The sequence below is a fragment of the Micropterus dolomieu genome, linkage group LG19 (assembly GCF_021292245.1).
Source record: "Micropterus dolomieu isolate WLL.071019.BEF.003 ecotype Adirondacks linkage group LG19, ASM2129224v1, whole genome shotgun sequence".
Classification (NCBI taxonomy): Eukaryota; Metazoa; Chordata; class Actinopteri; order Centrarchiformes; family Centrarchidae; genus Micropterus; species Micropterus dolomieu.
The window spans coordinates 6323730-6342474 of NC_060168.1; the positions used below are offsets into that span (position 1 = coordinate 6323730).

General features: G+C 41.5%; 1 protein-coding gene across 3 annotated transcripts in view; it reads left to right on the forward strand.

The window, feature by feature from the left end:
• Positions 1-18745, forward strand: part of trappc11 (trafficking protein particle complex subunit 11) — a 48972-nt gene that overhangs the window by 15227 nt on the left and 15000 nt on the right. For all 3 annotated transcript variants that reach the window (XM_046030552.1, XM_046030553.1, XM_046030551.1), the window contains 9 exons: positions 1713-1846; positions 2381-2522; positions 5440-5533; positions 5611-5690; positions 6175-6253; positions 13673-13727; positions 14022-14167; positions 15212-15273; positions 15615-15747. In XM_046030552.1, the coding sequence (XP_045886508.1) occupies positions 1713-1846; positions 2381-2522; positions 5440-5533; positions 5611-5690; positions 6175-6253; positions 13673-13727; positions 14022-14167; positions 15212-15273; positions 15615-15747 (925 nt within the window). The remainder of the gene's footprint in view (positions 1-1712; positions 1847-2380; positions 2523-5439; positions 5534-5610; positions 5691-6174; positions 6254-13672; positions 13728-14021; positions 14168-15211; positions 15274-15614; positions 15748-18745) is intronic.

The following is an 18745-nucleotide window of genomic DNA, read 5'->3' on the forward strand; positions in this document are numbered from 1 at the left end:
TTATAGTTACACAGTATTAGGGGTGTGGGCTGTATTAAAAGTATCCACTGTTCTCCCATGCTCTAACACACAGTAACGATGAAATGTGTGCTGTTCTCACATTCTTCCTCTGTATGTACACATAAACAACAAGGCAGGGAAATATAAAAGGAATTTATTTTATTGTTTGGGTACATTATTGTTCAGTGTACATGTTCACATCTGAAACAAACTTTACGTGCTTGATAACTGTCCCACCCCGCAGACATCTACACGTCAATACCGATTTATATTCATAGCGGCAAGTGCTATGTAGCTCCACATAGGGGACACAGGAAGTGACATATAGCACATTCATGCGGCGTCGGAAACGCGTAGGAAATTCACAGCCGCACCGGCAGAACTCCAGAATGTGCGACGCGGACGCGCTTACAAGTGCGAGGGCCCGCCCAACGCTGCTTGCAGCTTTAATTTAGACTTGTTTCTCCTCCAGGTTGTGCCTGTGCTCCACCGCCTACACTACTTATGTTATTCATCACTCAGTTTATTCTCTTCATCTTTGTTCCCACCTGACCTGTTTGAATTTTGTTGTTTTGATCAAGTGGGCGGTGAAAGTTATCACACATCATTGCAGGCAAGCTCACATTATCTAGTTCAAACCAACTAAAACACAAAATTAGACTGTGTTTCACATGATTTGCTGTAATATTGCGTACATTAATGTCATAGCTTATGTAAGACAGTTGCTTTTCGCAGGAAATCTGACCAGTCCTTCACATAGAAAACTGTTGGCCCATACAGGCTGTTATAGGCCATTGAGAAAGTTGGTGAATGCCTCAATTTGTAGGTGGCGTTACAACCTGATGACACATAGGCAATAAATATGTTATAAATATACTTAAATTCCTTTTAAAACCTCAAAAATGTCCCTTTTAAAGGTGTGCGGCTGATTTAATCGGTTACAGCTCAAAGTGGCGCGGCAGTCTTAAAATATGTTGAAAAGGTATTGAATTTTACTGCAGGATTCCTGTGTATATACCCTGGAGTGGAATCGCAGCCTTTGCGATTGGAAAATCTCGTTTTATCATATAGCGATATTATTGCAAGTGCAATTAATCGTTCTGCCCTAATACCAACGCAGCTGGTGCTCTGTCTCTCTTCCCCTTCTACCACATACACACACTACGCCCACACATGCGCACTGACCCCCTCTTGCAATTTTTGATTTATCTATGCACTTTATAAAGATGAATTAAAAGATTCTTTCTTTTCACATGTTTATTTACAGCATTATATGTTGATAATTATAAGATAATAGGCTGTATATGAACTTACTGGGAGAAAAACAGTAGTTCTATGTAAAATCAGACAATGAGCACCCCCACATAGTCAAAATAGCATGTTCCTTGTTTCATAACGCCTCTGCAAATGCAAACTGTAAGATTTGCAGTCAAATCAGCCTCCGCCTATTAAATCATCAAATCTTCGACTGTTTGTGGTTACCCCTGTTGTAGTTAGGTAATTTTGAGACAAAAGTTTATAAAAGTACAGACTGACATGCTGCACTACTCTGTGTACAGTGACGGAGCTAAAAACTAAAGTGAAGTAATTTCACTGACTGGTCCGATGATTCAAATCATAGACGTTTAGGAAGCATCCTAAACCAGATGTCAGTCTGCAGTTATTGACCCTCTCTCTCTCTCGATGACTCTCTCCTTTTTTTGTCTCTTTAGATCTGCCGTCTGTGTTTCCAGCATAACACTCCTCTAGATGCTATAGCTCAGTTCAGGAAGCACATTGACCTGTGTAAGAAGAAGATCGGCAGTGCTGAACTGGCTTTTGAGCACGCTGCATGGATGTCTAAACAGTGAGAATACACATAAAATAACACACATACATTGTAGTCCTGAATAAACAACCTGCATGTAACAGATTGAAGTAATAAACCTTTTTTAAGAATAAATATACATTTGTCAGAAACAGTAAAAATAAATAGTTTACTTGGCTGTGATACTGAAATGAATGGTTGTATGTGTAGTTGATAAACTAGATTTTTCAACAATGAAGCATCAGTCATTAGATTTTTTGAGGATGCCAGGCTTGTTCTTGTTGACATGACAGACCCTGGTACAGGAGCACCAGCTCTTAACCCTGTTAGATTGACACACAGGATTTTGTCCTGGGTATCCTGGGTTTCATTTTCACAGTTTTGTCAGTCATGGCTATAATGCAATGCAATTTAATCAATTAAAATTTTAGTTTGGAGACTTTGAGAAGAAAACACAGTTGTCCTCCAAAGACTACGTGTTACGTAGTACTAGGAACTAACCTTTATCCCTGATAATGCCCACACATCATGACCCCAAACCCAGAGTGTCTCTTCATCTTTGCTTTCTCACAGGTTCCAGTCATTTGGTGAGCTGTTTGATGAAGCAATAAAGTTGGGTCTGACCGCAATCCAAACCCAGAACCCTGGTTTCTACTACCAGCAAGCTGCCTGTTACAGCCAGGACAGGAAACAGCTGGCACTGCAGCTTTGCCAGGTGATAATACTACTGCTACTGTTACTACTACTTTGGATTACGCTAGGAAAGAAGTAGCATGGCGTGTTGCCCTACCACATTGAAAATCAAAATGGGTTATACCTAATTCAAAGACATTCAGAGTGTTAACGTGAAAAGTTACAGAAATGGTTGTGCCAAGAATGAAAAAAACCCTGGTTCTTTCTCACCTCCACACAGCTGGCCAATCACAGTGTAAAGTGGCTGTGCCCCAATTAGGGATCGGCCGAAACAGCCCAGTATTGAGTAGAATCGAAACGTCTCCAGTCAAACCAGTACTTCAATCGTTACTTTTTGTAACCAGATCGTGGCAAAAATGACTATTTGTATGGTTTTCCTTGCAGCCAAACACACAAGCAACACACCGAAAGAAAGAGAAGAAAGTGCCATTTTATTTAATTTTTAAAAAAAATTTACCTACCAGAGGGGAGAAGCTGGAACAGGGTGTGTCCGGGGTGAGATGGATCTGCAGTGATGTTTCCTGCCCGTTTCCAGACTCTGGAAATGTATAAGTCCTGAATGGAGGGCAGGTTGGCAACGATGATCTTTTCTGCAATCCTGGCTGTCCGTTGTAATCTGCTCCTGTCCTTTTTGGTGGCAGATCCAAACCAGACTGATGGAGGTGCAGAGCATAGACTGGATGATGGCTGTGTAGAAGTGGATCAGCAGCTCCTTAGGCAGGTTGAGCTTCCTGAGCTGGCGCAGGAAGTACATCCTCTGCTGGGCCTTGTTGATGATGGTGTCAGTGTTAGGCTCCCACTTCAGGTCCTGGGATATAGTGGAACCCAGAAACCTGAAGGATTCCACAGCAGACACAGGGCTGTTTAGAATGGTGAATGGGGGGCAGAGTGGGGGGGCTCCTCCTGAAGGCCACTGTCAACTCCACAGTTTTGAGTGTGTTAAGGTCCAGGTTGTTCTGACCACACCAGAGAGCCAGCTGATCAACCTCCCGTCTGTAGGCCAACTCATCACCGTCCCTGATGAGGCCGAGCACCGTCGTGTCGTCCGCGAACTTCAGGAGTTTGACAGATGGGTCTCCTTAGGTGCAGTCGTTGGTGTAGAGGGAGAAGAGCAGCGGGGAGAGCACACACCCCTGGGGTGCGCAAAGTGCTAATAGGCTAATAGGGTGCTGGATGTGATGTTCCCCAGCCTCACCTGCTGACTCCTGTCAGTCAGGAAGTTTGTGATCCTCCACAGGTGGAGGCTGGCACAGGGAGCTGGGTGAGTTTGGTGCTGAGGATTTACGGAATGATGGTGTTGAACGCTGAGCTGAAGTCCACAAACAGGATCCTTGAATTGTCCCTGGAGCGTCGAGGTGTTGCAGGATGTAATGCAGTCCCAAGTTGACTGCATCATCCACTGACCTGTTAGCCCTGTAGGCAAACTGCAGGGGGTCCAGCAGGGGGCCTGTAATGTCCTTCAGGAGGGCCAACACCAGTCTTTCAAAGGACTTCATGACTACAGATGTCAGGGTGACAGGCCTGTAGTCCTTTAGTCCAGAGATGGAGGGTTTTTATGGGACCGGGATGATTGTGGAGCATTTGATGCAGGAGGGAACTTCACACAGCTCCAGTGATCTGTTGAAAGATCTGTGTGAAGATGGGGGCCAGCTGGTCTGCACAGATTTTCAGGCAGGATGGGGACACACCATCGGTGCCAGGAGCCTTCCTGATCTTGAGGCGGGGAGAGAGCATGGCAGTGGGGGAAGGTGATTGTTTGAAGTTGGAGTAGGGGAGAGGTGTGACTCTGGGCTTCTCAAACCTACAGTAAAATCCATTCAGCTCGTCTGCCAGTAGTTGAGTACCAGCAGTGTTGGGGGATGGCCTCCTGTAGTTAGTGTCTGCAGGCCTCTCCCCACTGATGCAGGGTCACTGGCTGTGAAGCTGTTTTCTAGCTTTTCAGCAGAGCTCCTCTTTGCTGCTTTGACCTCTTTAGTCATTGTGTTCCTGGCCTGGTTGTATAGGACTCTGTCCCCACTTCTGAAGACCTCTTCTTTGGTCTGACAAAGCTGCCTGAGTTTCGCTGTGAACCAGGGTTTTTGGTTGTTGTATGTGCAGAAGGTTTTAGTCAGCACAAACGTCCTCACAAAAACTGAACAAGGAAAAAGCCCTCGTGGAGATCTTTCAATTCAGTTTATTGATCGAAAATTAACAAAATACTTTTCCGTTGTTTACTTTCAACATATGTATCAAAAAAATTGTAAGCTGTAGTCTTTCCCCGTACAATACTACCCGTGAGCATGAACTAATTAAGATGAGGAAGATCTGATACAAATTCCCATTACTTTTATGTAACAGTTATTTGAAAAAAGGAAAAAATAAAATAGATAACCTTGCTTTTCCATATAACAATAAAAATAATAATATGCTACAAATCACTTACTACGGCTTCAACAGGTGGCATTTTATTCAAGGTATCAAATGAAGTAATCTGTTGGTATCAGTATCACTTTAAGGGTACTGGTTTTGGTACTGGTATCGTAAAATTGTAAACGAAACCCAACCTTAGTGTGAATGTGGAAGGGTAGGATCGTTGGTTGTTGAAGTTTAGAGAAATGGTCGGACACAGCCCCACCCCCAAACTGATGTTGGAAAGTTGTAGGGGAGGGGCTTCCAAAGCTATTCGACCAGCTGACATGCACTTCTTACAAAGTATACTGGCTCTTTAACTGTTACCACCAGTAATACTACTGCTGCCAGCTTCTTCTAGTACTGCTTCTCTTACTAGTAGCATTACTGCTACAAATAATACCTTGAATGCTAATACTAGACTTGTACGTATTAACAAAACAAGCACCATAAATCCTGACTGAATGACGGATAAGGAAGTTTATATGTTCTATCTCACCCATGAAACACCAGTTAATTGTATGAATTGATTGATTGGTTGGTTGTACTAGGCTGGAGCGAGTTACCCCTCCCCTGAACCACTGGACGTCCAGAGTGGGGGCCTAGACTTCTATGGCCAGAGACCCTGGAGACAAGGACACCAGAGTATGTTGATACAGTTTGTCTAATATCTTTGACATGGTGTTAAAAATATATGGTTGAAACCTGACTTTTATTTCCAGGTATTGATCCTCCAGATGCAGAGAAGGAGAAGACAGGAATTCTGGCACTGCAGATTAAAGAGAGAGATGTACCACATTCAGTAAGAACACACACTCACTGAATACACAGCTGTGGCCATTGTCGCTCTCTATATCATCCTCCCATTTGCTTAAAGGCAGCAGTTATTAGACGCAAAACTATTAGGAGTATAATTTATATGTGATTATAGCATCTTTCAAATAATCTGATCATTACTATCTGCCACAGTGTCTTTTCTGGGGAGCGACAAACTTCTTTAAAAATCTCTGTATAGTGACTTTAAATGTCAATCACACTACATAAAACCAAGTTTGAAGTAAGGTTGAAAGTGTGTGTGTGTGTGTGTACACACTGAGTCAACAATGGAGGTTTTCATTTTTACACCAAGAACACAAAATGCTCCATACTCTTCAGAAAGATGCACCTCCTGCTGTTAAACAGATCATTTGAGATCACAGCACCATATTCAAAATCCCTCTAGCTGCTGTCAGGTTGTGTTGTGCTGCTGTACTGAAATGTGCTTCTACCCGTCTTTGCCCCTACAGGAGCTGATAATAGCACTTGTCAGTAATGCTGTCGCCCAGTTTAAAAAGTACAAGTGCCCTCGAATGAAGAGTCACCTCAGTGAGTATCATAACGCTCTTTTAATCTCCAAGTCCTTTAATGCGTCCAGGTCATCCTCCTCTTCAGTCACCTTTCTCCCTCCTGGTCACCGCTGAGACCAAACGTACACCCCCAAACGCTAGTCGGCAGTAGCTCCACAGCGTCCACTGTGTGGACTTTTGCCGAGCAAGCAGGATAACTTCCGGTTTAGCCCTCCGCTAACGGGAATGGGGGTAAAATTGTATACGTGCAGCTGGTATAGCCGTTTCAAATGTTATCGACCAAGTGGATCACATTCTGATAGTGAAACGAGTCATTTCGCTCGAGTTGTGACAGTCAAATATATTGACCTACCGTGTTACAGTCGCTGTTTTGGCCAATAGTAAAAGTTACTTCAAAGCACGGGCTTTTCCTGTCGTCTCAGAGACATTGCGAGGCTTACGTTCCGAGTCGAATTTGATGCAGAAGTATAAATTATGCTAAATTACACTTATGCCTCACTGTTTCTGCACCACAGTCCATTATAAACCACATAGTACATGAAGCTTACAAAGGCATTGGCTGGTGAAGATCAAGGCTGCTCTCACTTTGCTTAATTAGATAAGCATGCAAATCTTGCCTAAATTTTTTAAAATACAACAGAAACACAAAGTAGTACTGACAGCCATAATTTCAGCTTGTAGTAAAACGGTCCAACGTTTTTAATGGGCATTTAGCATGTGAAAGTACAAATGACACAATTGTGTGCACAGTGGAAAGTATTCATTATTGGTCACTTGATAGGCACACGGGCTTGTTATATATCACCATTTGCAGTAAAAAGAAATAAATGTTTTCCAGCAGGGCAGTAAAATGTGAAGTTTAGCTGCTTATCTGAGCTTCCCTGCTGTTTTATTGCCAATTAACGTTACTGATCAGCTGATTGTTTCACTAACGTAACCGGCAAAGCCCATCCACAGGCTGGAGAATAAGTAGGCAACATGAAATTAATGCAACTACATATTTTACACCACTGACAGGGGAAATACCTCACGTCTCTCTGTGATGATGGCCAGCTTCAAACTAAAGCTATCAAACCTTCAGCTTTCATTTGCATCGCTAAAGTCTGACAAACTTAACTTAATTACCTGTCCAGCAGAAAACAGACAACTTCAGCACCGTTTTAAAAACATCTGTCCCACATTATAGCCTTCCATCTGGGAAAATCACATCCGTGATTTCTGCCGTCAGCTGTCTGCATCTGTCCCGACTCAGTCTGGCTTCATGGTATAAAGACCCACAGGCTGTCGGCTCTCGTGCTAAATAACATGTGTGCTCGTTCATTTGTCCAAATGTCACTTCTCTTCTTACTTCTAATAAACCAAAAGACTACTCAGAGACTGCATATTATTATTCCCTCTTCTTCTATGTATGTATTTAATATAGTGACGGCCTTCTACACTGCCAGAATTATACAAGCAGAAGAAGAACGCTGTGATGACGAAATGTGCTCTGTAGCGCTATTTGTTCGTTGTCGGCTACGGTAGAAACATGACGACAAAATACTGCAACCTCCACAGAAGGGGGTGCCCACGGTTATGTAGATATAAATGGCTCGTTCTAAGGTAATAAAAACATAATGGTCCATTACTTAAGGTCTTTATACACCACTGAAAACATAGTTGTGGATATTATATTGCATTTCTGTCAATAGATCCTCGTAAATTTATGAGAAACAAACACTTGAAGGTTCAGTGTGTAATATTTCTAACTAAAATCTTGGTTTTCTCAGAATATTACCTCCTCTGGCTCCGTAAAAAGTTTTATTTTTATCTCCAATAGCCCTAATACGACGTGATGATTCACTATGTCATCAACCTAATTGCAATAATTTCCATGGGATGCCAAAGCATCAAAAAGGTCTACCTAATGAGTGAGTCATAAACTTGTGAAAAAGTAAATACAGCAATGATTGAAACGAGGTGCATTCATAATCAAACAAACTGAACAGATACCAGTACAATCAAATGTAGTGCCTTCAATAAGAATTCAATGTAACATTCCTCATTTTGCTGTAGAGCCCTTTGGAACCCCCTGTAACAAGTTAAGTTTATTTGTATAGCAAATTTTAACGAGGCAATTCAAAGTGCTTTACATAAAAGGCATAAAAATAAATCTAAAATATGCTGTTCTGGCATTACGGAGGGCATCACTATAATTTTTAAGACTATCTTGCCATATTAAACAACATTCTTCTAGATTGGTTGAAAGCCATTTCCTTTCAAGTTTCCACAATGTTTGCTTTAATTTGTTTCTGTGTTATACCATGGAGCTGACAGTCTTTGTTTTATTACCTCACCGATATCACTGATGCTCGGGAGATGGGTACCAATGATATTTTTATTGGGTTTTGAATTGTAAAGACTCATAAAACAATTAACAAGTCCCCAAACAGCAACCCCAACATATACAATAGTAAATACAATTAAAAAAAATAATAATAATAAAATAAACTGGCACGTTACAGAGTTGCAGAACCTGTGAATCAATTATGCCCCAGTGTTTCCAGCAGGAAATTGTAAGTTAAAATAATCCAGAAATGGCTGCCAGACCGTATAAAATCTCTGGGTTGAACCCCAGATCGTGTGTTTCAACTTAAGTTTCAAGTGTGCCATTACATCCTCAACCCAGCACCTGTGTGTGGGAGGCATATCTGATTTCCAATTGCACAAAATAAGACGTCTGGCCAATAGAGATGAAAACGCAATGGCGTCTGATTGTGCACCAGATATCGCCATCCCAGCAGGGGTCACACCAAATATTGCGATTTCAGGAGCAGGGCTTATCTCTCTGTCAAAGATGTAAGAAAAAATATCAAAAATTAAAGACCAAAACTGTATTAACTTTGGGCAAGCCCAGAACATATGATAGAGGGTAGCCAGAGCCTGACAGCGTCGGGAGCAAGTCGGGTCAACATCTGGATATATCCTTGCAAGTACTCCTAGATAGATGAAGCCCGAAGCACTTTAAACTGAAGCAAACCATGTCTGATACAGATCGAAGTTGAATGTATTCTCTTAATTGTGCTTTGCCAGGAGACGTCCGACATTTCAAATCCTAGTTCCCCCTCCCCTCCTGCCCTAAAATGACTAAGTGATGGCGAGGCGACCATCTGAATATCCTCATATAATCTGCTCACTCCTCCTCTTTGATTTAGACTCATCTATCCAGTCATTTGACGAGAGTAATGCAAAGGAAGGTGAATGTTTCTGAAGAAAGACACGCACCTGCTGAAATAATGCGAACCAGGGATATTATACTCATTTACCAGCCGCTCAAATGACATGAACACACCATCGTTAAAAAGATCCATCACCCGTTTCAGACCACTCCTGAACCATGACTTAAATGCTGTATCCATGACTGAGGGTGGTAAGAGTGCGTTGACCGTGATTGGGAGAGAGGGCATAGCATGTCTATGTTTGAAATGGGTCCTGAATTGGGACCATATTCGAAGTGAGCCACACACAATAAGATTCTTTGTAAGACGCTGCTTACTGAGTGGCAATGGCGCATATACTAAAGAATCCCCTTTGCTTAAACAAAGTCTTTATCCAGGTGGTAGTCCAGATAATGTTACAGGATGTAAGTTAGGAAACCACGGTATGTCACTCTGCACTGTCACATCTTTAGGTTGCGCGCTTAAGGTTTTCCATTATGCAATCCTTTGCCTGTTTTGGGTCTATAAAGCTTGTGCGCACACCATCTGGCGTTGTTATCCTCAGCTCCGCTGGGTACCACAGGCCGTAGCGGATTCCCTCACAACTCCTTAACAGGCCCTGCACTTCATTGAACTCTTCCCGCTGCTTGGCTACTGCCTGTGTGTAGTCTGGTTGGATGCAGATCTTATCACCATCCCCCGTAGCCAGTTGTTTCATCTGCGCAGCTTTCCTTAGTATTTCCTCCTCCTCCTGGTAGTAATGGCATCTGATGACGAAGCCTCTCGGCGGGTCACTGTTACCCGGTCTCACGCGCAGCGTACGGTATGCATGGTCCAATAAAGGGGGCTTATCGAGACCAAGCGTCTCCTTCAGGCACTGAGAGATCAAATCCGTCATGCGCCTCCCGTCTTTCCTTTATCCTGGTAATACGCAGGTTATTGCGACGCGACCGTGCCTCCGAATCCTCATTTCGTGCTTTCTGGGTAGCGAGCTCCCTCCGCACGTTAACCATGTCCCGCTCCAGAGCAGCAATCAGGTCGGAGTGGCTGTCGGCTGCAGACTCGAGGGCGACCACCCTTTTATCTAGGGCTTCAAACTGGTTCTGAATTTCAGCAGATTGTGCCTGTGCTTTGGTGAGCAATTCGGTCCTCAGCGCGGCGCTTGCTAGGAGGATGGCCTCATGTCCGGGTCTGCGGTCAAGTGCGGCGTTAGGTACACCATCAGGTGCAGCGTTAGCCTCTGGGCTAGCCTTGGAGCTAACCCTTGTATTAGGCGCTTTTCGGGGGTTTTTAGACATTTTCAGCGAGCGTAAGGTCAAAATGTCAAGCCTGGTGCGACGTCTTTGCTTGATTCAATGAGCGTGATTCAAGGTATTTACATTAAATTGCTGCTTCTATATTTCTTAATGGCGTTGGCGAGGAGCTCAGTAAAAACACATCCTCACATGGCACCGCTCAGACCGGAAGTCCCGGTACCAATGATCTTCTGAGCAGTTTTAATCACCCGCTGCAGAGCCCTCTGGTCCTGGGCCGTGCACATCCCATGCCAGTTTGTGGTGTTTCCCGTCAGGATGCTTTCTATTGCTCCTCTATAAAAGCTGAGTGAGCTGGTGAGATAAACGCATCATTCTGAACGTCCACATGAATTTTAAAAACACCTACAATAATACCTTTATCTGTTTTAAGGACTAAAGTTGATAAAACTCTGAAAGTTCAGGTAAAAGTTCTTAAAATAGACCGGGAGCTGGGTACACCAGTGTTTCCCCTTTCATTGTTTTAGGGGAACGGCCCGCCCCCCCAAAACGACTCCCAGTCCCTCCTGAAAGATGCAGAAGTTGTGGACAGAATCGCAGAATTTGTCAATAAAAATGGAATTAAGGTTGTTGACTCTGAATATCATGGAATCTGCCAAAAATGTTAATGCAATTTATAAAAATCAGGATTTTCCCCAGCATTACAATTAATTTTGCCCACAGCACTTAAGCCAAACAAACAGAAAAACTATGCTGCTGTGTTTTGGTGTTTACATGCGCTGCGTCTCCTCCACACAAACACACACACACCGTCATATCATAATCAGCACAACACCACATCGACATATGCAAGACGTGAACACATTGTATAGATCGTGGCAGTGTGTGCAGAGTCGGTTAATTGGTTAGAAAAAATTTAAGTTACGTGCGAGGAAATAATTGCACATACATTTGAATATTTCTAAGTACATATTTGCATGATACATCAAATTCATTGATATTGATTCAATTTGTAATATTTTCCTATTGAATTATTGACATTTAATTTATCCACCACATTTCTGATGACAAAATGTTCTTAAATTGTAAAACACAGAATTCAGAAAAATTAAAACGGAATACAGAATTTGGGATAAATTAAAACAGCAAGCATAGAGCCCTATTCATCCATATATATCTACATAACCGCGGGCACCCCCTTCTGTAGAGGTTGCAGCATTTTGTCGTCATGTTTCTACCGTAGCCGACAATGAACAAATAGCGCTACACGCGTATACAGCGCGTTTCGTCATCATGGAGTTCTTCTTCTGCTTGTATAATTCTGGCAGTGTAGACAGCCGTCACTACATTAAATACATAGAAGAAGAAGAGGGAATAATAAAATGAAGTCTCTGAGTAGTCTTCTGGTTTATTAGAAGTAAGAAGAGAAGTGACATCTGGACAAATGAACGAGCACACGTTATTTAGCACGAGAGCCGACAGCCTGTGGGTCTTTATACCATGAAGCCAGACTGAGTCGGGACAGATGCAGACAGCTGACGGCAGAAATCACGGATGTGGATTTTCCCAGATGGAAGGCTATGATGTGGGACAGATGTTTTCAAAGCGGTACTGAAGTTGTCTGTTTTCTGCTGGACAGGTAATTAATTTAAGTTTGTCAGACTTTAGCGATGCAAATGAAAGCTGTTGTTTGATAGCTTTAGCTTGAAGCCGGCCATAATCACAGAGAGACGTGAGGTGTTTCCCCTGTCAGTGGTGTGAAATATGGAGTTGCATTAATTTCATGTAGTTCTTCTCCAGTTATGGTTTTGTTACTGGACAGAAATGTGCCCTTACCTTAGTGAGACAAATCGCTGATGAATATTATTGGCAATAAAACGGTAACAGCAGGGAAGCTCAGATCAGCAGCTAAACTTCACATTTTACTGCCCTGGTGGAAAACATATATTTCTTTTTACTGCTAATGGTGATATATAACAAGACTGTGTGCCTATCAAGTGACCAATAATGAATACTTTACGAATTTGCATTATGTTATTATTGGATATTGCTTAGCCACTGTGCACACAAATGTGTCATTTGTACTTTCACATGCTGAATACCTATTAAAAACGTTGGACCGTTTTACTACAAGCTGAAATTATGGCTGTCAGTACTACTTTGTGTCTCTGTTGTATTTTAAAAAATTAATAAAGACATTTTGGTAAGATTTGCATGCTTATCTAATTGAGAAAGTGAGAGGAACCTTGATCTTCACCAGCCAATGCCTTTTGTAAGCTTCATGTATTATGTGGTTTATAATGGACTGTGGTGCCGAAACAGTGAGACTTACATTGTCCTGTTATCTGTCAGTGGTCATACTTGATGCACTAAATGTGCTAGTGTTTGAGATGTTTTCTTTGGTATGTTAGTCCGGATGAGCCAACACTCCCAAGTTGTAAAAAACTGTATTACAGGAGTATGAGACATCAAGTAGCACTTCATTTCTTCATGTGGCTGTTGTTTAATGAACAAGTCACAATAATATTCAAAAAAACATATGGTTTTACTGAATAATTAAGTAAATGTCATTTCTTAATATATCAATCTAAAGAAACCTGATTTCTTGACTGGCAACTCTCTGCTATCTCACAGAGGACCTTGAGGACCTTGTCCTTTCTCAGGCACCGTAGCTATACTACTCTCTTGGATAGGGGAGAGGGGGTGCAATTCGCAACCCTCACCACTAGATGTCACTAAAACTTACACACTGAACCTTTAATCTCAGAGAATATGCAAGTTTCTTCTCTGAATATTACCCTATGTAATTTCTTTTTTTGTTTTACCTAGAATGGCTTTCACACGGCTTCATAGTGAAAACATCCTTTTTAAATAAAAATTTTTATTTTTTCAACCATCGGGGACCATTTTCTGTTGATTTGCCCCCTGCTGTGGTTACCCTTGTCACACTCCTCTCAGTATTTGTCTCATTCTCTGTCTCCTTTCTAGTGGTGCAGATGGGAGAGGAATACTACCATGCTAAAGACTACACCAAAGCCCTAAAGTAAGTGGAAACACTCCCTGACATATACTGTAGATGCTCAGAAAAGTCTGATTGATACTGCACCTGAAATCAACCATGCATGTCATTAAAGAGAAAAATACAAACTTTTCACAGTCAGTTTAGTAGAACCAAAAGATAGATTCTGAATGGGATATATACACCCTGTGTGGATTTGGATGCTAATAGCAAATGAGCCAGTCAATATTTCCGTCTCCTGGAGATGCAAGGAGATGGTTTCCTTAATGTGTTAGAAAGATATCTGAATATTTGTATGTATGTCTGTTATGTTATCAGACTGTTGGACTACGTGATGTGTGACTATCGCACAGAGCGATGGTGGGGCCTCCTGACAGCCATTTTGACTACAGCTCTGCGCTGTGCTTATCTGATGGCCAGTGTTAAAGACTACATTATATACTGCATGGAGCTGCTGGGCAGAGGTAAGCAAGAAGGTTACACTCAGCCATTTTTAGCCAATCAGTGTTGTCTACCTCTGGTATGATGGAGGTAATGCAGTTTTTTTATTGATTATACAACCTATCCAAGCTTCCATTTGACTTCAGCTTCAATTGAAATCAGCAGGTAGGGTTGGGCCGATGCCATCGTCCATCCATGGCTGACAGACAGCACGACACTGAGCCGGCATCGCGATTGTAACCCCACCCCCCACACCCCCGAGCAAACAAAATCTCAAATGTTCACATTATACCACCCTGTGAAAGCAGGTTTTAATGACCACGAACATTGTTATTATTGTTTTTAAGACACACTCACATACACCTACACCTCAGGTAAACACCCCGGCTTGCCCCGCCTCTTTCTCCCCACGTCTGCTCCATTTTCTCCATCAGCAGTATGTTTTATAAAGCCGCCTGAAAGACTGACAGACTGACTCGTTACCACAGCAGCAGGTGAGCCGCACGTCGGCTTATTAAGGACGTAGCCTATCTAATGACTGAAACCAACATCTGCACTTGTGTGTTCACTGTTGCTTTACCTGGTCCGTGCGTAAAATATCCACCGCAACTTCTGACATAAGTTAATAGTCTACCAATTTTTTTACCGAGTGAAGTCCGTGCGAGAACACATGCACATAGGACGACCGCTGCCCCCAGGGCGAGTGCACGCGCCCGATGACATCGTCCATCCTGATGTTTCATTGTAGACATCGTCTGATGGAAATTTTGTAGACATTGCCCAACCCTGTCAGCAGGTAATCAAGTAGAAGTCCTTCTTGGTCCTATAGAACCTTTTAACCATTTAATTTTTTAATTAGAAGAACCTGCTCTGTGTGGATGTTGTTGTCCTTCACCTGAAAAAGTCTAAAGGGTCCACAGGTTGAGAATGTATTTGTGATAGATCTGCCATAAAATTGACGAAGATATACAAAACATTAAATTTCAGAGAAAAACTAAATTGAACAAATTCAGCATTACCATAATTTATGGTAGAAGAGGTAATGGTTTAGTCATCTTGTCTTCCAGCATCAACCTTGAAAGAGGAACAAAAGTCGAGGATTGAGAAGAATCTTCTCAAAGTCCTGACGGTGAGTAGAAGCATTCCCTCCGGCTCAACACAACATGTTCAGCAAATCAAACAGCCATCCAGTGGATTCAGCACAAAAATGTCTGAGTTTAGAATATGAATTGTTGGCCTCAAAAGTTCATGTTGCAGTAAGAGTATGATTTAAATGCATGAAACTCTTTCTATTAACAAACTCCTGGATGCAAATGTGCATTTCAGGCAGTTTGTAGCTATGCAGTACTGTGAAATTAGTCACAAATGTCCCTGGTTGACATTTTGACCAGCAAATGACGTGCTGTCAACCAGGTGACACGGCAGAGATATTTTATTTTGTTCATACACAATTTCTGTTGCTGTTTTCAGAACGAGGTCCCTGACACTGAGCCGGAGTGTGATCCATCCTCTGTCAGTGCAGCTAGGTCACTATGGAACGACCGCATGGCTTTGGCTGGATCTAATGAGCTCACTATAGAAGTGCAGGACTACATCCCATTCAGTTAGTAAACACACACACACACACTCAAATGCAGTGACACACTAGAATCTGTTTACACGTTAAAGTAATTTTTTCCTGTCCTCCATGTTCATCATGTACATGAAGGGAAACAAAGAATGACTACAGCAGTGTTGTGCTAAAAGGCAAGATGAGAGAAAAGATATTTGGTTAAAGAATAAATATTACAGATGGATACTGCATTTGCTGCTACTGTTTATGCTACGGGGAAGCTGCGCCTCCTGATGCATGCAAGTCTGTTGAGGCTGGCGGTCTATCCACAGTTAACATCATCCTATCTCGCCGGATCGTCAACGTATTTTTCAGCAGCTTGATTTGTTACAAATGCCACACATGTATTTCTGATGCATGCTACTTATATTTAAGATATACTTACGCTATTTAATTAGTTTTCAATGGATATTCTTCTTTCTTACTGCATTGTAAAATGGCTGCCATGATCTAATTTTGTTTATAATGTTGGAAATACTTTAAAGGGGCCATATGTAGTTTATCAATGAAATCACTTATTAATAGATAAAATGTTTACTTCCTTTTTGTTAATGGGCTGTAGCCTCACTTAGAAATGAAGCCCACGCCTGTTTTCTCTGTTGCCCATATCAGCCACTATTCTGCTTCTTATGTGGGGACACCAGGTCGGGATGTAGCTCTGTGCATACTCCTGAGCCTCTCTCTGACTACAGCGACAACACCGCAGCTAATGACATGCAGTCCACTAACACCATAAAACAACCGGCTCCCAGCAAAACACAGACTCCAACATAAACTCCACGTAAGAATACAAATAATCATTATTTGCAGAGCACTTTTCATAAACAACTTACAAAGTGCTTTAACAAGTGTAAAGACAATAATACAAAAACAATACATGATAAAAGCAAGAATACATTGAAAAGACTAAAATACACGTTTAAGATAAATATATAAAAGTATGTTTTAAGAGGGACTTAAGAGTTCACTGACTCAGCTGACCTGATTTACTCGGGCAGGCTGTTCCAGAGCTTCGGGGCCCTGACAGCAAACGCTCTGTCCCCTTTAGTTTTCAGTCGAGACTCTAGAACAGACAACAGACCTCTGCCCGAGGATCTCAAGGTACGTGCTGGTGCTTATGGGACTGAAAGGTCGGAAATATAACATGGCTAGAGGCCATGAAGAGCTTTAAAAGTGATCAATAAAATTTTAAAGTCAATTCTAAAACATACTGGGAGCCAGTGTAATGAAGCTAAAATAGGAGTAATGTGGTCATATTTCTTTGTTCTGGTTAAAAGCCTGACAGCTGAGTTCTGGACAGTCTGGAGTCGATCAGTAGATTTTTGGGTTAAACAAGTGAAAAGACTTAATCCAGGCGTGATGAGATGAAGGTGTGTGAAATGGTCAAAAGTTAACATAGATCGAATGTTTGCTATATTTCTAAGTTGATAAAAACATGACTGAACAAGCTTTGTGGAGTGCTGCTCAAAATTTTAATTACTATCAAACCAAACACCAAGGTTCTTTGCCACAGGCTTAATGTGATTTACTAGGGAACCCAATGACCAGGATTTCTGTTTTGTCTGAGTTCAGCTGGAAGAAATTATTTGAAATCCATTTTTTAACTTCACAAAGGCATTTGGTAAGTGAATTCAGCATTCCAGGATCTGTGGATCTGACGGGCAAGTACATTTGTGTGTCATCAGCATACATATGAAAAGAAATACCATGTTTATAGATAATGTGTCCAACAGAATCCATTAATTTCATTAAAAACTTTGTAGGTATTACATCAAGTGGGCTGGAGGAGATGCAAAGTGCATTAATGATTAAACTTGTTTTATATAAAACTATTAATGTATTGTTTATAAATTGCAATTAACAATAACACAAACACAACATTTGGAACTTTTTAAAATATTTGTGTGGATGCACCAAATGGGTATGGTCAAAATGAAACAACTTTTTAAACTACAAAAGACTCAAGAGCAAACCAAAGCTGTACAATTCTAAAGATTTTATTAATAGAAAATATTTTAAATAACATTTACTATACATGAAAATACACACAGACCATTCTTTTTAGATATCTCACAAATAGACAGTGACTGAATGTGACTGAGTATGTCTTTGGCCGAGGATAATATTAATTGTAGGACTGATCTGGCTTTGCCTTCATTAATAAAGATCTTAACCTGAAAGCCACGAACCAAGACTTCTGTCCTGGTTTCACATTTATGTCCTGTGCTGAACTGTTAACCGACATAGGCCGACTGCCTCATCCATCCTTGAGGATCTTTTGGCTGATCTGCTAAGCAGGGCAGGTGCAGTGGACTCCATGAGGGCAGATGCGTATGCTGGGGAAGGAAAAACATGTTTATAAAATATAACACACCATCACAATCTCTCAGCTTCCATCGTGGTTGAAATGCAGAACTACTGAGAGAAACCTGTGGAAAAGGCAGATCACGCAGTTCACAAATTGTACATGTATGAAAAAAACCAGTAGTAAAGACAACATATAGAACATTTATAAGACCATCCAACGAAGGTTAAAGTCAAGGGCAACTGGACTTGGTTGAAGATACTGGAAGATAATGGATTCCAGTATCTTCAACCAAGTCCAGTTGTCCTTGACTTTAACCTTCGTTGAATAACTATGACCTGGATGACTGAGAATCTTCATAGACATTTATAAGACCAAATTCTTCTTGTATTGTGAGCCAACGCTGCCACCTTGTGACTAAAAAGTGCCAATAAGTTATGTTTGCACAGAATATCCATGTACATTAAATACTAGTTTCTGTTAATAAGGTACACCAAGCTAAAACTCTTGCAGTCCAGTAAAACAGCCCTGCAATAAATTATATCTTCATGAAGCTAGTAATATTTTTTGTAATTTGTAAAATGTCTTCATGTGTTTTTACTCTTAACCTCCAAAATGGCTGTTTCAAAACAGAATCTTTACAGAATTACATGTGATTACTTCAGGACAAATGTTGGTGTGCAT